Source organism: Littorina saxatilis, linkage group LG3 (genome assembly GCF_037325665.1).
Source record: "Littorina saxatilis isolate snail1 linkage group LG3, US_GU_Lsax_2.0, whole genome shotgun sequence".
Taxonomy (NCBI): domain Eukaryota; kingdom Metazoa; phylum Mollusca; class Gastropoda; order Littorinimorpha; family Littorinidae; genus Littorina; species Littorina saxatilis.
Genome location: NC_090247.1, coordinates 63,687,693 through 63,711,631, shown reverse-complemented (window position 1 = coordinate 63,711,631; position 23,939 = coordinate 63,687,693). Strand labels below are relative to the sequence as shown.

Here is a 23,939-nt window from a genome sequence, read left to right as displayed (position 1 = left end):
GTGCATAAGCTTAACTTGAGTCGGTCGCAAACAAAGGCTCAACTTTTCGCAGCGCGGTCTAACAATAGCTCCAATCAGATCTCTGCCCGCACGCTGCGGCTGGCATGTCAGTTTCGAATCAACTGCCAGCGTAGCCTCATTTTCAAAATCTTTCTCTTTTTCAAAGATTCAGGAAAGCGCGTTTGCGAGACTGACGACAGTGACGTTGAGGAAATACCAGCAGAACATGTAATGGAAAAAAAAACCGTGCTTCTGCTGTCCATTCACAGAAATATAACAAGTCGCGTAAGGCGAAAATACAACATTTAGTCAAGTAGCTGTCGAACTCACAGAATGAAACGCAACGCAGCAAGACCGTATACTCGTAGCATCGTCAGTCCACCGCGCAGAAAACTGATGAAAAAGTTATCCTCTCATCCTCTCTCCTCTCATCAAACACTTAACAGCAGTGAACCGTCGCGATATAACCTTCGTGGTTGAAAACGACGTAAAACACCAAAGAAAGAAAGAAAGAACAGCAGTGAATAAAGGTCAGAAAATACTCTTTTTATATTTAGTCAAGTTTTGACTAAATATTTTAACATCGAGGGGGAATCGAAACGAGAGTCGTGGTGTATGTGTGTGCGTGTGTGCGTGCGTGTAGAGCGATTCAGACCAAACTACTGGACCGATCTTTATGAAATTTGACATGAGAGTTCCTGGGTATGATATCCCGGAACGTTTTTTTCATTTTTTTTGATAAATGTCTTTGATGACGTCATATCCGGCTTTTCCTGAAAGTTGAGGCGGCACTGTCACGCCCTCATTTTTCAACCAAATTGGTTGAAATTTTGGTCAAGTAATCTTTGACGAAGCCCGGACTTCGGTATTCATTTCAGCTTGGTGGCTTAAAAATTAATTAATGACTTTGGTCATTAAAAATCTGAAAATTGTAAAAAAAAAATAAAAATTTATAAAACGATCCAAATTTACGTTTATCTTATTCTCCATCATTTGCTGATTCCAAAAACATATAAATATGTTATATTCGGATTAAAAACAAGCTCTGAAAATTAATATATAAAAATTATTATCAAAATTAAATTGTCCAAATCAATTTAAAAACACTTTCATCTTATTCCTTGTCGGTTCCTGATTCCAAAAACATATAGATATGATATGTTTGGATTAAAAACACGCTCAGAAAGTTAAAACAAAGAGAGGTACAGAAAAGCGTGCTATCCTTCTTAGCGCAACTACTACCCCGCTCTTCTTGTCAATTTCACTGCCTTTGCCACGAGCGGTGGACTTACCATAGCTTACGATGCTACGAGTATACGGTCTTGCTGAAAAATGGCATTGCGTTCAGTTTCATTCTGTGAGTTCGACAGCTACTTGACTAAATATTGTATTTTCGCCTTACGCGACTTGTTTTTATTTCTTACAGTTTGCACAGCAATGTGTATTTACTCTGTGGTTTTATACATATGTAAACTCCACTTTGAATCCCCAAAACTCCACATTCAGCATGGCCTTGCTCCACTTGCCTCATTTCAGGGTAAACAGGTCTGCAGGCATTAAAAGGAGTTCAAAACTGTGACATGCTGAGGGAAACTTTTAGCCTAAAAAGGAGACACACAAAGAAAGGCTAGACATATCCTGCCCCCTATTCTGCCTACACTCCGACGATTACTTCCGGTCCCGAAGCGAATTTGCCATTCGATGCAACTTTGCGATAGGAACGGAGAGCAGTTGATTATCTAAGTACATAATAACAAGAACACTCTGATGATGCACGGCCTTTACTGTAATGTAGATTAAATTCTCGAAGTGTACATAACAGATCAGAGAACTGTAACACTCAGAGTGTCAGTCGACGCCATTTTGCGAAGGAACTCAATGCACTTTCGTAGTATCAAAGTACGCTAGGTAGCAAACACACACAAAAACACATGTAAAACTGATGTAACATGGCAGTTTATTGTTGGAACACAATTAGAGTGTGTACTCGACTTAGTTGTGGATTGTATAGAGTGTACATTTTTGCCAGCCTTGGGTACATGCTCTGAATACGTATACATGTACATCAGCTTGATTTGAGAACTGCACATACACATTGTTTACAAATATTACAGTGAAGGGAACATAAGAATGAACAAGTCGCGTAAGGCGAAAATACAACATTTAGTCAAGTAGCTGTCGAACTCACAGAATGAAACTGAACGCAATGCAATTTTTCAGCAAGACCGTATACTCGTAGCATCGTAAGCTATAAGTCCACCGCTTGTGGCAAAGGCAGTGAAATTGACAAGAAGAGCGGGGTAGTAGTTGCGCTGAGAAGGATCACAGCACGCTTTTCTGTACCTCTCTTTGTTTTAACTTTCCGAGCGTGTTTTTAATCCAAACATATCATATCTATGTTTTTGGAATCAGGAACCGACAAGGAATAAGATGAAAGTGTTTTTAAATTGATTTCGAAAATTTAATTTTGATCATAGTTTTTATATTTTTAGTTTTCAGAGCTTGTTTTTAATCCAAATATAACATATTTATATGTTTTTGGAATCAGAAAATGATGAAGAATAAAATGAACGTAAATTTGGATCGTTTTATACAAAAAAAATTTTTTTTACAATTTTCAGATTTTTAATTTAATGACCAAAGTCATTAATTAATTTTTAAGCCACCAAGCTGAAATGCAATACCAAAGTCCGGCCTTCGTCGAAGATTGCTTGGCCAAACTTTCAATCAATTTGATTGAAAAATGAGGGTGTGACAGTGCCGCCTCAACTTTTACAAAAAGCCGGATATGTACGTCATCAAAGGTATTTATCGAAAAAAAGAAAAAAACATCCGGGGATATCATTCCCAGGAACTCTCATGTCAAATTTCATAAAGATCGGTCCAGTAGTTTAGTCTGAATCGCTCTACACACACACACGCACAGACAGACAGACACACACACACACACACATACATGCACACACACACACGCACAGACAGACAGACACACACACACACACACATACATGCACACACACACACACCACGACCCTCGTCTCGATTCCCCCTCTATGTTAAAACATTTAGTCAAAACTTGACTAAATGTAAAAACAGATTGGGGCCAGATTACGAAAACAATTACACATTAACATGTATGCTTCCTTTTGAAACTTCGAGGTCGTCATGATCGTGGATTGATGCCCGACCAAAGCTAACTGGAGCGAAACGACGGAGGGCTTCAGTTAGGCTTTGGGAGGGCGTCAATCCACGATAAAGACCGAGAAGTTTCAAATGGAAGCATGTTATTGTTAATCATAATGTTATTGTAATTCAATCTGACGACGGTCTCTTTCTTGCTTTCATGTGGTTGTAAACAGACAGAATTGGTTCTGTTCTGTTCACACACTACTTTCAGTTTCAGTCCACCTACTCGCAAGTGTCAAGTCCCAAGAAATATGTCTCTGTATTCCTATCTTATCACTCTGCTCCTGTTTGTTTTTTTCTTTCACATACATTTACCCTTCTTTTTTGACGGGTTTCTGGAGCAAACTCTAAAACTCTAAAACAAATTCTATTCATCACAAAAGCGATCTTTGGAATTGACTGGCGTAGTCCGGAAGAATTCATGCATCAACTTAACTTACGTCACATATTCGACGTCATCACTTCGCATACCTTATGGTCTCGGTATTTCGTTGGCCTTCATATTTCCTACTTGTAAAATGACCTTCATAGCTAACCGAGACTATAGTTGACTGTTACAAGTATCAGTGTGCCTCGCGTCGCCAGCAGGTAGCCAATGGCTTTTTTTAGCGAGTTGACATCGACAATTAATGGTAATTTTTAATGAGTTGGGGCATTCTGACCAGTCACAGGATCTGTTTCATTAAAACGCCAACTTGATTAAATTACAATTATTTCCAAGATTTTGTTTGTGCTCTGGCTATGAGAAAAGAAAGAAAAACAAACAACAAAAAACATACCCACATAATGGAAATTTGACCTTTAGATTTTAATAACTTTGTATTGGTTAGTAAGGGACCTCTTTCACTGATTAATGGCCTATACTCAACTTCTCAAGTTATTTTTGCTGTAGAGAAGTGGAACTCAATCCCCTTTGAGACCCCCACCTCCCTTCTGCGTTAGCAATTTTCTCCCCCCTTTCCTCACCTAGGTGGTGGGTTCAAGTGCTAGTCTTTCGGATGAGACGATAAACCGAGGTCCCTTCGTGTACACTGCATTGGGGTATGCACGTTAAAGATCCCACGATTGACAAAAGGGTCTTTCCTGGCAAAATTGTATAGGCGTAGATAAAAATGTCCACCAAAATACCCGTGTGACCTGGAATAATAGGCCGTGAAAGGTGGATGCAGCGCCTAAAGCCAGTCGATCTATTGGCCGATGTGAATGCGTGATATATTGTGTAAAAAAATTCCATCTCACACGGCATTAATAGGTAAAATGCGCCTTGTGTGGTGAGATACGTGCGCGATATAAATCCTCGTAAATAAAAATAAATAAATAAATAACTTTAAGTCCTGATTGCTATTTTAGATTGTTTGTTCATTATAAAGTTCTCTGTAGAATCATTTACCCCAATTTTAAGACTCCCTCTGTTTACATTTGTGAAGGTGAAAGGGGGGAGTTCCACTGTATGCACAGCTTGGGTTTCTACTGCACATATTCTGCATGAGTAAGGTTAAGAGGCAGAGTATTGATTGCATAAGGAAAGTCTGACTCATCGCAGATGTTTGAAAGATTCAAACGTGATATTAACCAGGCTATAAACATCTGATCAAGCATTTTACAAAGTTAAAAACAAAGGAATTCTGTACTCACCAATACAAGGACAGCACAATACAATACTAAATCGAATTTTCACTATAAATGGAAGCTTCCTCAGGACTTTTTTTGTTTTTTGTTTTTTTGCTTAACGCCCAGCCGACCACGAAGGGCCATATCAGGGCTTTGCTGCTTTGACATATAACGTGCGCCACACACAAGACAGAAGTCGCAGCACAGGCTTCATGTCTCACCCAGTCACATTATTCTGACACCGGACCAACCAGTCCTAGCACTAACCCCATAATGCCAGACGCCAGGCGGAGCAGCCACTAGATTGCCAATTTTAAAGTCTTAGGTATGACCCGGCCGGGGTTTGAACCCACGACCTCCCGATCACGGGGCGGACGCCTAATACCACTAGGCCAACCGTGCCGGTCTTCCTCAGGACTAACAAACAGACACAAAGGAAAACAAAAAGCAACACAGAACGAAAAAGGTTTGAAAATTTCATTGAACGAGTCAATCGCTCGGCTTCCTGACGAGTGGACATAAACTGATAGAACTATCAAGATAAATTTTGTGTGAATATTTGTTTGTCTGTTCACTTAAAATACCGTTGTGAATGTATTTTTTTTCAATAACAAACGTTCCAACAACCTACCTTTCTTGTTTTTTTATTCTGAATTTTGGAACGTTGGCAGTCTCTTTGTTTTTGGGTGTGAAAAGAAGATGGATTTTATAGTGAATGCCACAGTGCAAAAAAAGTGAGCAACTACTTTTGGGGTATTATTGTATAATATATATATATATGGACATCATACTAGTTCATACTCATAGTTTTACAATGGAAATAAGAATGCAAAGCTAGCATACTGATATTAGACTTATTTCAACACTGTTCAGCTTTCTCTCTGCAGTTGTGATTATCTTCAGTCACAGGTATAATATTTACAAGTTAGTATCCCCCTTTATTGCATGGCTCAGTCGACGCCTGTTTTTAACTGCTTGCTTCACTATTTATAATGAACCGCCCATAGAGCGTCGTCGTCCCGCAGTGGGGCACTGCGGTTAGCAGTGGGGCACTGCGGTTATGAAATTAAAAGCCCCTCCTGTTTTTGGAACCGCAGGAGCTTTCTAGTTTGCTGTTAGGTAGATTTTTGGTTCCTCTTTCCTGTCATGCTCTCTTTTTCTTCATGAATTCTTTTCTTTTTTCTGCCTTCTTGCTCATTCACCTGTATTTTTTCCAAAAATCTCTTCTCTTGCCGCTTGTCTCGCGATTCATGTATAGTTTAATCTGTTAGTGTTCTGATGTAAGTCCAGCAGTAGATAGGTTAAGCCTATTTTAACATACTGGAAACTGGTAATCTTCCAGTAGGTATTAATTTAGTTTTACTAAAGCCTGCTGGGACACAAGTAATGGGTTAGTGCATTTGTAAACAGGAATCGCTTGACAAGTGGCCCCCTTCATCCCCCCCTTCCTCGTCCTGATATGGCTCTGCGTAGTCGGCTGGACGTTAAGCAACAAATAAACAAACAAACAAACAAACAGGGGGAGGTAACTCCCAAACAAAAACAAAGCCTTGTTGTCAAGGTAATGGTAGTTGGAAGCCTGCACATGCGTGGAATATACTACCGGTATCATCATTCCCTTTCTTCAACACGTGTGGACAAGACGTGTTTGGTACTGCTGGGCTTTTCAGCCTTTGGCCGCGTATGTAAGGAGGGCCATTAACCCTGGGTTCTTTGTGACTATTCTTGCTACTTGTGGTGAGATTGTTCCATTTTTTCCTTACTGTTTTCGTTTGTTTATCTGGTCATTTGTGAAAATTTTCGCTCCGTTTTTTCACGGTGTTTGTTTACTTTTTTCACAATGGCGGACAAGAACAGGGGTGCTGCCAAGCAGGTATCTGCATGTTCTCGGGTCAATGGGCAGTTCAGCTAAATCCAAATCTAAGAGTAAACAGACCTGGGAACCCATACGATTTCGCTGTATTTTGTACGCATGATTGTCGAGAATACGGTCAGTGGGAAGAAAATACGACGAGAAAAATTCCTAGACTACTTTTCTTCACAAGCCCACCCTGAAGCCGATCCAGTATTTTGGCACATGATTACGTCACTATATTAGCCGCTGTCAAAAAGAATATAATCGTATCGTGTCAATCAATCAAAACAACCAGGCAAACGAAAGTACGGTATTTGGCGAAATCGGCTCCGAGAATAAACAAGTGAAACAAAGAAGAAAAGTGAAAAAGTTTGAAGAAAAATATCACACACACACACACACAATTTGTAACCAACACATGTAGTCCCGCCCGGAATAAGCTTTTTTGGGATGATTTACGACTTTTGCGCACATTTCGAGCAGACGAAAACACAACATGGCGGCTCGATCGCTCCAACTATCGCGAGACACAAAAAAATGAAATCTCGCGCGCGCGAGATCCTGATACATCCGGTGTTTCTCTGTACGCTTGTCACGACGACTTGTTGACAAACGAAGATTCGCGAATCAAAGAGAAAAGCGCCGAGTCTTGAGTAGAGAGCTAATATAGGACCGGTAATCGCTAATCGAGCGAAATGAAAATCCGCGGCGACTTCCATTAGGTGAATGCTATTCAAGTTTAGGTAACGTTTTAGCCGCATCTTTTTATAAGCCGCAATGCTTGTAGTCCGTCAAATACGGTACAGTTTTTGTCAGTAAAAATTGAAAAAAGCATTTGTTTTAAATGTATAGGTAAACTTAATTAACGGTGTGACGGACGCGCATGAGGCATGTTTTAATCATGGATGTGCAAACGCAGTGTGGAATACGCTCATTTTTTTGAAAATACACCAAGTTTGTTTGAGAATACTCAAAGTGCAAAACAGGGGTTCCCAGGTCTGAGTAAAGCAAAAGCGCATGCAAAGGATAAGGTGTCGTCACCGGGCGCAGTGGTTAGCGTTTTCAATCCAGCAAATAATGAATCTTTGCGAGTCGAGATTGACTCAGCGCAGGCTTTGCCACCTGTACTTTCCCCTGTCTCTGAGGTGAAGGAGAAACAGAATGTGTCTAGAGAAGAAGTTTTTTCGATGTTGTCCTCTTTCAAAGAGCAGATGTGGGACATGTTGGCCTTCGAGCGGGGGGTGGCTTGTTCTACCACGGCCTCCTTACCCCCCGGCGTCGTTATCCAGAATTAGGCCGTCGGCTACCAGTACCATCACGGCCTCTGACGCTGGTTCTCTTCAGGCAGGTACGTTGACTTACTCTCCCGGTTTTCTGGGGGGGTACAGTCAACTAGCACCGCCTGCCCTTGATGCCTCGGCGTTTGTGGGCGGTGTTCACGGGTTCTCTCGTCTTTGCAGTGTTACTGCACTCGCTCAGGATGGGTTTTCTCGAAATCCTGTTGGCACTCAGTTCCGTTCAGGCGGTTCCGGACCGTCAGCAGGTGGCTTCTTCTCCAAGCCTTAATGCGTTCTATGCGAATCCTGGCAGGGGAAGAGGTGATGCGTGTCAGCTTGCCCCCGGTTCTGCTTCGGCGGTTTCGTCCTTCGGGGGACAGGCAGCAATGAATACTTCGTGCGACTCTGTCGTGGCTGTTGAAGTTGTTGACAAGCTTTGTTCTTCCAATTCCGGTTCCGCTTCGGCGGGGCAGGATGCGCGAAGAATGCCTACAGCAACTTCCGGACTCAACCTTACGGAGTTCACGGCGGTTGCTGTAGACGGTACCCTGTCCTTCACTTCCGGCTCCGGCTGGTGAAGGGCTGTACGCCGCAGCTTCCGCTCACAACGCTTCGGCGTTTCCGGTCGCTGTTGTACGGGGGTATCCGTCGGCTACCACTGGTTCTGCTTCGGCGGTTCCGGCCTACGGTAGCACCACTTCCTTGCTGGCTCCGCACAGTGTTTCGGCACGCGGCGTCAGTACTGGGGGACCGTCATTTCCGGCTTCGGCCGATGACAGTTCCGGGCAGTGGATTTCCGGCTCTATGCCGGATAACTATACCTTCAACGCTCAAGAAGGTGTAGAAGATGATGAGGAAGTGGACGACTCTTCGGAGATTGATTCACAACTTCGCATCCCGGGCAAACTTTACGCTGCGCTAGACTTAGGCGCGGAAGTGACCTCAAGGTATTTTGCGGAAGGTGTGACGGCTTAAGTTCCAAATCTATGGCGCCTCCTCCTTCTGCTGTGGGAGATTTTATGGCCGCGAAGGAGACTGCTTGCTAAGTTCCGTTTTTTGGAGTCTCCATCAATCGCTTACGAGATGGCTCGGGTTGCGGCCATTGACGGCCAGCCTCCCTTGCCTTTGCTGTCCTCCCACGACAGTGCGCCACCATCAGCAGAACCTTGGCTGGCTTCTTCCCAGCCAGACGCATCTCTCTCGTTTGCACATCAATTAATGCAAAGCGCGTCTGTTTAGCAAACCGAAGAGCTTGATTTCGACGCTCTCGCTTCCGCGAGCGCTGCTTTCGGTGACGCCGGACTTGGCCAACTTACGGAAGGATGGGTATAGCCCAGAAAGACTTTCTGTCTGCACTGAACGGGGCCTTTTGGGCGTGGAGGAAATAGGCAGATACTCTCTAGAGCTATCCTCTTTGTCTGAGACATTGATTCTGTCTTTGTCGCGGTCAATTACGTCTTCTCTTAAACCTTTTAGGTTCCGCGACGATGCGGTTGAACAAGATGCCGCCATACTTTTTGCGGCATTGGCAAAGGTTACGGCTGAACAAATGGCTACTAATCAGCCTAGTTGTATGCGCATACCGTCTTTTGGAGACGTGAGGCTTTGCTGAAAGGATCAAGACTCGCAGAGAAATCTACCATTGAATCTCTGCGACTCTCTCCCTTTGTTGAACACGCGTTATTGGGCCCTCAGTCTCTTAAGGAGGCTAAAGACATGCAATTTGTAAAGCTGTCTGAGTTAGCCGTCAAGCAGCATCAACAGAGTCAGAGCGGGTCAACTTCGGCCTCGTCTGCGGACAAGCCTCAGAAGACTGGTCAGTCGGGTAGGGGTGGCGTTCGTGTGCGCCCCAATGCGAAGAAAAAGTCGTTTGGCAACAGGGGTTCTGGACGCAAGTCCAACCTCCAATGAGGCACACCCGACCAAGTCACTCCCCTAGCCCCTACCCCTTTGGTAGCGGGCGGCCTCTCCAGGGCCTTGCCAGCTTGGTTGTCCTGGACAGATAATCACTGGATTTCGGGAGTGATTCGGTCTGGGTTCCGACTGCTCTGGTTAGAGGACAAGACTCCTCTAAGCAGAGCCCCGTCCAAGTTCAAGTTCCCTGCTGATCCGGAAGTTTGTCCCGCGATACAGGCAGAAGTTCTACTCTTGCTACAGAAGCAAGCTATAGAAGAGGCCGTCGATCGCCACTCCCCGGGGTTTTACGGAAGACTGTTTGTCGTCCCAAAAGCCTCAGGGGGATGGCGACTGGTTTTTGATCTGTCTCCTTTGAATGCTTTCCTTCGAAAGATCAAGTTCACTATGGAGACTCCTACAGCGGTCAGGGAGTCGCTTCGTCCGTTGGATTTGGTGACTTCCATCGATCTGATCGATGCTTATTTCCACATCCTGATCGATACACAGGTCAGACCAGAAATGGCTGAGGTTCCTGTGGGGTGACAGGCTGTTTCAATTCAAGGCGCTCCCTTTCGGACTTTCTCTCGCGCCTTGGATTTTCACCAAGGTGGTGCGCCAGTTCTGCGCACTAATGCGACGGCAGGGGGTTCATCTCAGAATTTATCTCGACGATTGGTTGATTTTAAATAAACAGGAGGCCCTCTGCCAACAGCATACCCAGCTTGTTCTACAACAAGCGCAGGATCTGGGGTTCTCAGTCAACAGAGCGAAGTCAGACCTGATCCCATCTCAAACCGGCACGGTTGGCCTAGTGGTAAGGCGTCCGCCCCGTGATCGGGAGGTCGTGGGTTCGAACCCCGGCCGGGTCATACCTAAGACTTTAAAATTGGCAATCTAGTGGCTGCTCCGCCTGGCATTTGGCATTATGGGGTTAGTGCTAGGACTGGTTGGTCCGGTGTCAGAATAATGTGACTGGGTGAGACATGAAGCCTGTGCTGCGACTTCTGTCTTGTGTGTGGCGCACGTTATATGTCAAAGCAGCACCGCCCTGATATGGCCCTTCGTGGTCGGCTGGGCGTTAAGCAAACAAACAAACAAAAATCCCATTTCAAAATTTCAGTTACCTGGGGTTGGTCTTCGACACCCGCGATTGGACTGTGCGTCCGTCTCAGCGGAGGATAGACAAGTTACAGGTCCTTGTGACTTCCTTGTCGGATCTTCGATACGCACCAGTCAGGGTTTTGGCTTCGCTCCAAGGCCAGATGGAATCCATGTCGACTCTAATCCCTCTGGGCAGAGTTCACAAGCGCCCTTTCCAGGCTGCGCTGAACTCAGCATGGGATCCGGCCTCTCAGGGGTGGAACGTTTCAGTCCCACTTCTCGGCTGGTTTCGGGAGACCACTCGACAATGGCTGGACTCGCACTGGTTGACTCGGGGCGTCCCCATTTCTCTCCCTCCTCCGGAGATGCATCTTTTTTCGGACGCGTCTCTACAGGGTTGGGGCGCCCATCTCGAAGGACGCATGACTTCGGGTCTTTGGACTCCGACTCAAAAGTTGGCTCACATCAACCTTCTCGAGCTAGAAGCAGTTTTTCTGGGCCTTCTCAACTTCGTCTCCTGTCTTCAGGGCAAACATGTGTTAGTCCACACGGACAACACTACGGTTGCAGCGTACCTGAACAATTACAGGGAGGTTCACAATCACTTACGCGCTTCTGCGCCTCTGGATGCATGTGGTCGCCGTCTGCCGATGTTTGTGTCTCCTTATCCGGACCCGGAGGCATGGCAGATCAACGCCATGGAGATGGACTGGACAGGGATGAGAGCTTACGCTTTCCCTCCCTTCCCTCTACTCAGCAGAGTCCTAAGGAAAGCCGACCTGGAGCGGCCATCCCTTATTCTCGTAGCTCCTTTTTGGCCCAGCCAACACTGGTTCCCAGATCTTCTGCGCCTCTCCAGCGGTCCTCCTAATCCTATCTCTCTCGCTCTCAAAAGAGGAGAGCTTCTGCAGCCCAGGACAGGGGATCTACACAAGGACCCTCAGCTCCTTTCCCTGCACGCCTGGACACTGTTAGGTAATCATCGAGGCGCTCTGGAGCTTCAGATCTCACTCTCGATCTTGTACAGAAGGCACACAGGAGCTCTACAGCTTCTGTGTATTCTTCTCACTGGTCTTCTTGGACCCAGTGGTGTGGGAATAACGGGGTAAATCCCGTCTCTTCCCGTTCTATGGAAGTGGCTAATCACTTTGCGTGGTTATCCTCCCAAGGCCGTTCTGCGTCGACTCTCAGAGTCCGACGTTCTGCGATTTTAGTGATGCTCAAACAGATTGGACGCTCCATTTCTTTAGGAGGCGTCATCGCTAGCGTTATAAAGAGTTCAGCTCTCAGCTCCGCAGTCACTAGAACTTCCCAGCTTGGGATTTATTGCTTGTTTTAGAGTTCCTCAGGTCTAGAACCTTCGAACCTTTAAGTGAAGCAAGTCTTCCCAATTTTCAAGGCTCTCATGCTTATTCTGCTAGCCTCTGCGTGAAGGGGCAGCGAGGTCCATGCTCTCTCGGGTCTTGCTCAAGATATTACTTTTGAAAGAGATGGCTCTGTTACACTTGCACTTCGTTTTTGTTCGGCGTTCATTGCGAAAAATCAAAAGCCAGATCAGCCGTCTCCGGTCGTATCTATCCAGCCACTTGGTACTATTCTGTATCCTGGTGATCCAGATATTGCTAACTGCCCGGTATGAGTCCTTCGAACATACCTGTCTCACACGGCTCAGCTGTTAGAGCACCAGACCAAAAGCTTTTGTTCATATCTTTAAACACTTCACGTAGTAAGGATATCACAAAGACCACGCTGGCAAGATGGTCCTCTACACTCATTAAGCAAGCTTATCAGTGGTGGCAGACTGAAGGGGGGGGGGGGGGGGGGGCGTTCAGTCCTTGCTACGTTCTCCCAGAACGCACGAGTCCAGAGCTTGGGCCGCTTGGTTGGCGGTTCTTCGATCCGGCAGGATCTCTGACGTTCTCAGAGCCGCTTACTGGGCGTCTGAAGACGTATTTTTGAACTACTACCTGCGGGACATCTCCAGTACCCGCCAGGACGGTAGAAGTTGCTTACCAGCAATTTTTGCTGCAGGCCAGAGACTTACTAGGAATTAAAGTGAGTTTCCCGCCACCTTAAGTAGCATTCTGCTATATATAATTATGTGAGTTGACGTAAGAATATGTTATTTAATCGAAAATTTCAACAATAAATTTTCATTTAATTAATATACTTACTCAACTCACATTTATTCCCTCCCTACCTGCCCCGCAAACGTTGTTTAATGTTTTGAAGGTGGTGTTTCAGTGGGGAATGACGATACCGGTAGTATATTCCGCGCATGTTCGGGTTTCCGGTGAGGGGAGGTGACTACCGGCATTACCTTGACAACAATTGGCTTTGTTTTTGTTTGGGAGTTACCTCCCCCTGTTACCAGGGTCAGTACTTCAATGTCTTAGCACCAAACTGAAGTTAATTGCTATATGTGTGAGTTGAGTAAGTATATTAATTAAATGAAAATGTATTGTTGAAATTTTCGATTGTACCAGGAAAGTGTGCATATGCGTGTTTTTTGTGCTTTTGCTTGTCAGCAGTGTATATATATATACACGTCCCAACATTTTACTAGAACTTTGATTTTGTTATAATTATCAGTCACAACATTAAATAACAGGTATAATAATAATAATAATAAATGAGAATTTATATAGCGCAACATCATAACTTTACGATTATGCTCTTTGCGCTTGACACATTTAAAATTAAAACACAGTTACACAAGCATTTACATCTACATTGGAGTTGGACATACATTTTAAGAATTTGACCAAATATAAATGCTATATGGATCTTGGTCTGAGAGCAACACTGCATGAAAAGCGATAACAGTTTTTAAACCTTCACAGTTTGTTTACCCAAGTGTTACCTTCTGGTGATTTGAGAGTCTTTGGAATCTTTCAGTGGGATTCACTGAGTGTGCTTGATATATAATTTAAGAATGAAATTGTGTTTCAGATTGCACGGATCTAATTGCCGAAGATGCATGCTGTGAGAACTTATCCTGCGTGTATGTCAACTGTACTGCGCAGAATAATCTTACAGGTCAGTTCAGTAACCAAGCATTCAAAAAGCAAAACAAAACAAAAACAACTAACGATTGGTTGACTCAATTATGATCTTCTTCTTCTTTCTTCTTCTTCTCGATCGCTCAGGTTCTTCTTCTTTGTTCATTGGCTTAGACTCCCACGTTCACTCATGGTTTTTAGCACGAGTGGATTTTTACGTTTATTACCGTTTTTACCCCGCCATTCAGGCAGCATACGCAAATTTCGGGGGAGGCATGCTGGGTATTTTCGTGTTTCTATAACCCACCGAACTCTGACATAGATTACAGGATCTTTTCTGTGTCACTTAATTGGTCTTGTGCTTGCGTGTACACACTAAGGGGGTTAAGTCACTAGTAGGTCTGCACATAAGTTGACCTGGGAGATCGGAAAAGTCGCCACTCTTAACCCACCAGGCGGCAACGACCGGGATTCGAACTCACTACCTCCCGTTAGGATGCCGACATCTTACCATCAGGCCACTGTGCCCGTCTCTCAATTATGATCAACACATTGCTTATTTGTTTGCTTTCTTTCTTGTTTGTTTTTGCTTGAGTTATTTAATATGTCCTGGATTCAGGGATGTCCTCTGTCAGTCTGTGTGCCCTTAAAAATGCTTAAAACGCAATTTTTTCCTGTCAGTACGCCCAAACCACTTTTACTCATTCCCAGGCCTGATAGTTAGTTAATGGAACAATTACATTTTGACAAAACAAAACAATCATTCACAAGGACATCAACCATATGGTCTTTATAGTGGATTAAATTACATATTCTTACTCCGAGTCACATATTAGCATTGACGCAGTCGAGATGCTAGGTTGACTGAAAAACGCTATCCCGTCTATAGTATAAGGGAAGCAACCCAAGCAAAAAAGTAGCAAGCTTGCTACCCTGGGTTGCCTCCCGTAGCGTGCATCACGCCACAGATCTCGTACCCGATACGAGACACCCTCATTCGACATCTTTCAGCCAGAGAGACAGGTCGTGCTTGATTTCGCTCCTAGGCCGGTTTTGCTGTGTGCTTGACACCTACCGGCCTCGGCTCCCCGTCTGCTCATAGCTGTTTCTAGCGGTGAGATTGTTCCTTTTTGTTGTTGTTTGCATTGTCATTCTGCTGAGAATTTTTCCGTCCGCGGACTTACGAATTTTGCTCAGTAGTTTGTTGCTGTGGCCGCCATTTTGGTCGCCATTTTTCGCTTACACGTGGTGTTTTTTGCTGGTTAGTTTGGGTCCGTGCTACGGACTTTGAGCATTTACCAGTAGCATTGGTAGCTGCTTGTAGCTTGTACGTTAGTGCTAGTTTATTCTGCTGAAGTTTTACGTCCTAGAGACTTGTGTATTTTCAGTAGTTATTTTTCTCGTGTGACAGCATGTCTGATAGTGAGAAAAGCGAGCGGCTAAGGCCGAGGTTAGGGGCAAAGGCCCTGTTAAACCTAAGTCCTCGGCTTCCACCTCTTCTGCTAGGAACCCCACGGTTCACGTTTCTGACCCGAAGACTAACTTCGTTTTTCCTGTGCCTATTTAGGCTCCGGAGGAAACTTCGTCTGGCTCGCGGGCGGCGGGTGTGGCCGCTACCACGGCCGTTTCTACCCCTGTACCTGCGCCGGAGGCTGGCGCTCTTGTTGCTAGCCTTTTGTCTTCTTTGATTCCAGAAATTCGGACGCTCGTTCGTACAGAAATGTCGCGGACGGACCCTGTTTCCAGCTCCGCCTCCCTCCCGGGGGTGTGCGACCCTCGGTCGTTGGCTTCCTTTGTTCCTGATCACCTGTCCAGCCTGCTGGCTTCTGTGATGGCTCTGGAGTCCGTGCACAGGGAGGCGTTTCTCTTCTCGGCCGGCGCTCGGTGGCTTCCGCTTGCGGGAGTGCACCTGAGCAGGTCCCTTTGGGGGATACGGTCGACACAAGGTATGTGCTCGCAGCAGCCGTCCGCGGCAGCTGCACTTCCGGTTCCCGGAAGTAGTGGTTCACTGGTTGCGGACAGACCATGGTCCCCTCCGGTTCGAGCTGCGCTTTACGTAAGCAGTCGTTCGCGGCAGCTTCCTTCCGGCTCCGGCCGGAAGTGGTGGTTCACTGGTTGCGGACAGACCATGGTCCCCTCCGGTTCGAGCTGCTCTTTACGTAAGCAGTCGTTCGCGGCAGCTTCCTTCCGGCTCCGGCCGGAAGTGGTGGTTCACTGGTTGCGGACAGACCATGGTCCCATCCGGTTCGAGCTGCGCTTTACGTAAGCAGCCGTTCGCGGCAGCTTCGCTTCCGGCTCCGGCCGGAAGTGTTGGTTCACTGGTTTGCGGACAGCCCATGGTCCCTTCCGGTTCGAGCCTTGCCCTGCTACAGCAGCCGTTTCCGGCAGCTGCTCTTCCTGCCTGGGCAGGAAATGTAGGTCAAACGGGTCGTGCACAGTCATCTGTCACTTCCGGTTCCGGCCTAGGGCTTCCGGGTTGTGGCTTGCAGACTCCTCAGCACCAGCTATGGCATAGTTCTGCTGTTGCGTTTGCACTCCCTGCTCCTCCCGGCTTTTCCGGTTCGGTTCCCGCTGCTTCCGTTGTGTCGCCGGTGAATTTCGAATACGGTGGTTCTCCTGGGCATACAGGCTTTTTGCCTCTGTTGGGACAGCAGCAGCCACCCACTTCGGTGGTGGCCGCTAGCTCCTCTCTTCAGCTGCCTTCGGTTGTTGGTGACTCTCATCTTCCTCTTAGTCAGGGGTGCGAGTTTCATCGATGGCCAACAGGATGGGCGTTCGGCTTACGGCCTTCCCTCGCAGCGTCATTTGTCGGGTTCTTTTGGCTATGAGCCGTCCCCTTCAGGTGGCGTTTCGGACTTCGGGTCCGTGTGCGAGGAGCAGCTGCCTTCGGCGGCTCTGGCCAGCTTCCGAATTTACGTCAGCAGTCGTTCGCGGCAGCCGCTTCCAGCTCCGGCCGGAAGTAGAGGTTCACTTGCTAGTGCACAGACTACTGTCACGTCTGGTTCGAGCCTTGTCCTATGACAGCGGTCGCCCGCGACAGCTGTTCTTCCGGTTCCGACCGGAAGTGTAGGTTCACTGGTTAGTGCACAGGCTACTGTCACGTCCGGTTCGAGCCTTGCCTTACGTCGGCAGTCGTACGCGACAGCGGCACTTCCGGTTCACGGAAGTAGTGCCTCGTTGGAAGGTGGACAAATAATGATCCCATTCTGCTTGAGCTGCGCTATACGTAAGCAGTCGTTCGCGACAGCTTCTCTTCCGGCTCCGGCTGGAAATGTTAGTTCATCGGTGTGTGGGCAGCCCATGGCCCTTTCCGGTTTGAGCTTTGCCCTTTGCACGGCAGCCATTTCCGGCAGCTTCGCTTCCGGCCTTGGCAGGAGGGTAGGTCAAGCGGGTAGTGCACAGGTTACTGTCACTTCCGGTTCTGGCCTACGGCCTACCTTTGGGTTCCGAGCTTCAGCTCGTAGGTGGCTCAGCACCAGCTTTGGCATAGCGCTGCTGTTGCTGCCGCACTTCCGGCTCCTCCCGGATTTTCCGGTTCAGTTCCCGCTGCTTCCGTTTGGTCGCCGGTGAATTTCGAACAAGGCTTGCCCTATGGGCATACAGGCTTCTTGCCTCTGTTGGGACAGCAGCATCCACACACTCCGGTGGTGGCCGCTAGCTCCTCTCTCCCACTTTCCTTGGTTTTTGATTCCTCTCATCCTCCCCTCAGTTAGGGAATGAGCACAATCGATTGCCAACAGGAAGGACTTCGGTTGGCAAAGAGGAAGCAGCTACTTCTGGTTTGAAGAATCGCCCTTTGTAGCTTTTCGCCTTTTTGCCTTTTCGCCGAGCCCCCCTCTTCGACAGGGGGTGGCCTCCGGCGTCGGTTTCGTTGCTGGTTCCTCAGGGTTCAGCTTCGGAGCCGGCATCGGAATGACTTGCCGCTCCTGCGCAGGCTTCCTCCTTCGTGCCCTTAGCGGACCAGAGGAAGTTGCCTTGGCCAGGGTCGTCTCGTAGCCGCCTGTTGGCCTTTCCCCGTCCGCGTGCACCGTTTCCGGTCACGCCGGATCTTCTTTCGCTTCTTACGAAGCCGTTGAGGAAGGATTCGGTTCTGCCGCTCTATGGGCAGAATCTCCTATTCTCTGAGGAAGGGGGCTGACAACTTTTGGAACTCGGTTCCATTTCCGAGACTCTCCTGCGGGCGCTTTCTCGCGCTCTGGCAGATTCCTTGGCGCCCTTTCCCCTTAGTAAAGGGCAGGACGCGGAGGAAGTGTCTCACTCCTCTCCACACTTACAAGGGTGAACGAGGCACAGATGAGGCTGTCCTCTCTGCACTATTTCCATGCGGTCTCGTGCGGAAGGGACTTGTTTCTTGCCCACTCCCGGTTTTCTGAGGAGTCGACAAGGAACATTCTCAGTTCGTCATCCTTGGTGGACGGTCTCTCTCCGGCAGCCTGGCCTCTCATGCCAGAAGCAGGGGATTGAGACCAACAGAGAACAGCGGTTCCCTTCTTTTGAGCTTCAATTTGAAAGCAGCAAAAGCAGGCCGCTCCTAAGCAGGCTATACCTAAGCGGACTCAGCCTAAGCAGCCTACGTCCTCAGCTCAGGTGAGATTGTTTCTTTCACAGCCGTCATAGGTACGCTGGGTTTTTGAAACAACAGCCGGCCTTAGGGCTTCGGGGTTTTAGCCTCGGCGGGAGCAACAGCCATTTCATCCGTTGGAGGTGGTGGTTGTTGCTTTCCTTGTGCTTGTGGCTTCGGGCTTCGACATTCTTTCTCTTTCCCAGCGTATGGGTGCTGAGAGGTCGATTTCCGTTTAAAAGGGGGTTTCTGCCTTTGGGCTTCCCCGTTTTCTCTTGCCACGAGCTTCTGGACTCGGTCCAGGTTTGTCTTTCGCCGAGTCTGACTTTGTCTTTCTCTAGCGATCAGACGCGTTCTGGTGTTTCGTCCAAACTTAAGGTTCACTTGAGTTGGCCTCGGAAGTAACATTCAGATTTTCCTGAGGGTGCATTGTCTGGGCATTGCATGTTTGAGAAGTCATTCTTGGCTTGTCACTTTTTCTCAGGTTTTTTGGCTACTCCTCCCCTTTTTGGGCAGAGGTCTAGCTAATGTTCCAGTTTTCTCGGTGCTGGCCTCTAGGCCAGCATCTTTTTCGGCGGCCGAAACTTTTGGTTTCTTACTGTGCCTGTGTACTTTGAGTACTTTGGTGCAATGGCCGGCCTACGGGCAGCAAGGCTCTCGGCCTTAGCCTGTGTTATAGTCTCCTGCCTGTCGTGTTGCGACTTTGGCAATTGGTTCTTGTGACTGTGGATTTCGTCTCTTCCTCTTCTCCATCATGCTTGCATGATGTGAGTTGGGACGATTTCTGCTGGGTTGGGCTTCCGGCCTGGTCACCCCTTTTTCACTTGCAACTATGACTATACGGCTGGTTCGCTTCACGGTTTTCCGTCTTTCTTACCAGCTTCGTCCTTTCTGTTTCGGGTTTTTTGATTCATTTTCAATTACCTACAAGCAGTCTGCTCTGCGATCACGCTGGCTTTTGTCATTTTGTTTCCGGTCTCCGGTCACTTTAGGATTTGGCCACTGCGGGTCCGCATTTGCGGTGCTTGTGCACTACCTTAGGCCGCTTCGTCCCCTTTTTTTACCCCTCTCTCTGCTTTCGCAGGGATGGGCAGGGGACGACCGGTGACCGTCTCCCTTGAGTTTTGCTCATTGAGTTGGACCCTGGTACTTGATACTCAGGCGTCTCTCTCTTTCCGGTTTGGAGTTTGGTCACTCTTCCGGAGCTGACTGTTCTCTCAACGGCCTTTTGGGCCTCACTCCATCCCAAAGTTTTCTTACTTTGGCATGGTTGCCTTATGGTCTCCGTGAGGGTCGGTCCTTTTCAGGGCTTAGCCGGCAACCTTACGCACGGATCTTTTCCAGGCCATTAGCATTTCCTTCCATTTAAGGGGGGGGGGGGGGGGGGGCAGCTTGTCCTTCCCTCTACTTGGTCGGGTTTATCCAAGACTGGGGTCCTTTTCCGGACTGTTTTACGGTTCAGAAGATTGGAAGAAGTGCTGGGCACAGCTTACTGGCTCTCTGAGGTCGTCTTTCGCATTTCTTGCCTGAGAGACATCTCGGCTGTCAATCAGGGTGGTTCTCGGTCCGTTTCTGTCCTTTGGCAGTGGGCCAGTTCCTGGCAAGGGTTAGAGTGAGTCAGTGGTTGCTTTCTCACGGGATCCTTTCCTGACTTTTGGCAGTGGGCCAGTTTCTTGGCAAGGGATTTTCTTGCCCTCCGCCTTGTCATAGCTTATGCTATCTTTCCCTCGGCTCGGCCCGAGCTCATTTCCAGGGCCTGGGCCTCCTCCTTGGCCTTTTTGGCCTATGGGGTTTGGATGATGTCCTGCGCACAGCTTCTGGCGCTAGGATTTTGTCTTATCAGGTTCTGCAGACATTGCTGCCCTCTGTCAGGATGGGTCTCGGCCTATTCCTTCCTTGGCGGCAGCTGGCTTTTGTCTCTCCAGAACTTTAGAGTGAGTTTGAACTTTTTGATCTTACCCACCACCTTGTTGGAGTTATCTGCTAATATGTGACTCGGAGTAAGAATATGTAATTTAATCGAAAATTTTTAATTAAATTTTCATTTGATTAATATACTTACCCGAGTCACATAGGTAATTCCCTCCCACCTTCCCCGCTTTTAGTTTCTTTGTATTCTAGAAGTCGAATGAGGGTGTCTCGTATCGGGTACGAGATCTGTGGCGTGATGCACGCTACGGGAGGCAACCCAGGGTAGCAAGCTTGCTACTTTTTTGCTTGGGTTGCTTCCCTTATACTATAGACGGGATAGCGTTTTTCAGTCAACCTAGCATCTCGACTGCGTCAATGCTAATATGTGACTCGGGTAAGTATATTAATCAAATGAAAATTTAATTAAAAATTTTCGATAAACAAACAATTAATATGAGATGAACAAAAGTTGTTTAATAATGTTTTTTGTCAGATCTCGAGCAAGGCGGTGCCGTGGCCGGAAATGTTTGTGAATGTTTTGGTTTGTTATTAAAAGTAAACATTTCATTAACTTACCTTTCTTGCTTTTTAATTCTGAATTTTGTAAGGATGGCAGTCTCTTTGATTTTGGATTTTATCAATTTAAGTGGGAAATTTTAAACGACCGACATTGTGGTCTTGAAAGTTTGTTTCTGTAGGATAAAATGAGGATTTGGTAACTAAATGGATTCATACTTGGGTCAATAAGTAGAACAACATCGTTCTCTGGAGCAATATTTTATAAAGGTAGAGCTGCAAATATTTAGTTTTTGTTGTTTTAAGTTGAAGGTTTTACTGTACGTAATTGCACAACACTGGTCTTAAAACTGTTGATTTCTTGCAGGTTGTTACAGTAATGTGACTGAAGCTGGTTGCACTGATCCTGAACAGGGGAAGGACACGTGTGAGTAACTTGGATTACACCTGTGTGTGTATGGGTGTGTGTGTGTGTGAGAGGGTCAGAGAGATGGGGGCAGGGGTTGTGTGAGAGATGTTATGCCTCATTGCTATCTCTCACTTGTCTGAGATATTTCAATTGTGTGTATCATATTATATACACTCATAGGAAAAAGTTAGGGACAAATTAAGCAAACAAACACAGCTTCCAAACCACCAAACAAAATTGAATCAAATTTGTAACATGTTTAATTCATTATCTCTGCGATCCTTTTCCAAAATATGGTGACATTTCATTCACGCATTACGTGTCAACAAGCTCTGAAACAACATGGGGGTCGAAAACAAAATTTGCAAGTTCCGAACAGTTCAGTAATGGGTGTGTCCGCCGCGTTTTGCGATGCCTTCTGCAGTCCTGTTCCGCATCGAGTTTACCAGCTTCCTGCAGAAGGCCTGAAGAATGGCTAGCTGCCATTCGATTTGCAGGAACTGAAGCAGTTGCTGCAGGTTCCTTGGGGGTGGGTGGTTGTTCCTCACTCGCCTGTCCAGCTCATCCCACAGGTGCTCGGTAGGGTTGAAATCAGGGCTGCAGGCCGACCAGTTCATCCTGGTGACACCAGCCTGCTGGATGAAGTTGTTGACCAGCCTCGCTCTGTGAGGTGTCGCGTTATCGTCCTGGAACACAGCCTGCACACCAATCTGGTGCAGAGCGGGTAGAACCAAAGGGGCGACAATCTCATCTCTTTAGCGCTGGCCCGTCAGGTTGCCAACAATGTGGTAGAGGGGGGTTCTGTGTCGAAAACTGAAGGCCCCCCACACCATGATGGAGCCCCCGCCGAAGGCCACACTCTCCTGCACCAGACCGTTGTTATACCGCTCACCCTGACGCCTCCACACACGAGTTTGACCATCATGATGGTGCAGATTAAAGCGGGACTCATCGCTAAACAGCACATCGGCCCATTGCTGGCGTGTCCACCTGGCATGGTTGTGACAGAACGCCAAACGAGCCTGGCAATGAGCTGCTGTCAGTCGTGGCCGTACAGCTGGACGACGTGATCGCAGGCCAACTTCGTATAGGCGTTTGCGGATGGTTTTCGTGCTGACGTTGGTGTTTGTTGCCACCCTCAGCTGTCCCCTGTTGATGTTTGCAGTGGTGCCTCGCTCCTGCAGAGCTTGTCTTCTGATGAAGCGATCTTCACGCTGTGTTGTCTTCTTAGGCTGTCCTGACCTGGGCCTCTCCGCTGTTGGTGGCCTGGAACTTCTGATGCAGCCTGACCACGACAGAATGGGACACTCCAAGTCGTCTGCCCACTTCTCGCTTGCTTACGCCGTCTTGCAGCCATGTGATGGCCCGGGCTTTGTTGAAGGTGGTCACCTTTCGTCTGGGAGGCATAGTGAGAAGATGGTGGCTAGCGGAAAATCGCGGGGCTATAAAGCCTAACTGATGACAACAGTTCACTCTGAACACATCTTCCCTGCACGTGCATAGCGAATTTTTTATCTTTCCCGCCCAGGCTTGCCCACGCGCCATCGTAAAAATGGTCCACTTTTTGCAGTTTGGCAGTTTCTGTCTCGTGCCCTAGCCAGGCCTCCGTGGATCCCGAGCAAGTTTTCTGCTAACACAGCATTGCTCACCCACTGGTGTGTACGGCCTGACAGCCATTTGGTTTTATAAACTTAGGAACAAGGAGTTTGGCACAGATGAAGTCAGCTGGTTTTTTCAAGGGCGGTCCCTAACTTTTGCCGTTCAGTATATATATATATATAGAAGTTACAACTAGAGTGGTTTTTTTTATATGGCTTGTATTTCAGTGAAGACCCAGCGGATGAATATCAAGGGATTCACGAGCCTCTGGCGAGTGAGTCCCTTTGATATTCCCGCTGGGTCTTGACTGAAATACAAGCCATATAAAAAATCACGAGTGTTGTAACCTGTATATCCCATGCAGATCTAAAAGACAAAGTGTGACGGAAACATCAAGCTTTAGTTGTCTGTTCAGATGAGGCACCTCTGCCCATACCTTATTCTAAAGGCACGTCTGTTGATCTATGTCAAGTCGGTACATAATGGTGGCTTGGTTGTCCCCGTCAGTTGAAAGCCTCTTACACGGATTTGACATAATACCTAGTGGTTACACACGCATCTCCTGAGATCTTGGATACCTTCATCGTCTATAGGGCCTACTGCACCGCAGAAGAGCTAGAAATACTCGCAAAATGCATTAAACAGCTTGTCCAGAGAACACTCGTAGTCGATTATGTACTGATAAAGGCGTGTGTATCGGGCACGCTGTAACTTCACATGAGCATAGTCTGAACATAGCAGTGCTGGTCGGACGTACTGGGTTTTTAATGATTGCTAGTTTGACTTTTGTTTTAGTTGAGAGCACGAGCACACACACTCAAACACATAAAAAACGGGTACAGCTAGTAATTATATATAAAGGCAGCATAGAGCATCGTACTTGGAGCTTTGTGAGCCTTAAGATGAAGGTTAATTTACAGGAGTTTGAACAGAAAATGTGGAGAGAAAAAAACCAAGTGCAGACAACTTTGTAAAACAGTACAGTGGAACCCCCCTGTTAGTGTTAAGACCGAAG

At 47.1% G+C, this 23,939-nt stretch overlaps 1 protein-coding gene across 2 annotated transcripts in view; it reads left to right on the top strand.

Annotated features, from left to right (window-relative positions):
* The window catches only part of LOC138962914 (sialomucin core protein 24-like), a 48,835-nt gene that overhangs the window by 1,189 nt on the left and 23,707 nt on the right, over window positions 1-23,939 (top strand). For both annotated transcript variants that reach the window (XR_011454642.1, XM_070334876.1), the window contains exons 2-3: window positions 13,879-13,965; window positions 21,284-21,343. Coding sequence is in view for 1 of the 2 variants with exons in the window: in XM_070334876.1 (XP_070190977.1) it covers window positions 13,879-13,965; window positions 21,284-21,343 (147 nt within the window). In the remaining variant the exon portion in view is untranslated. The remainder of the gene's footprint in view (window positions 1-13,878; window positions 13,966-21,283; window positions 21,344-23,939) is intronic.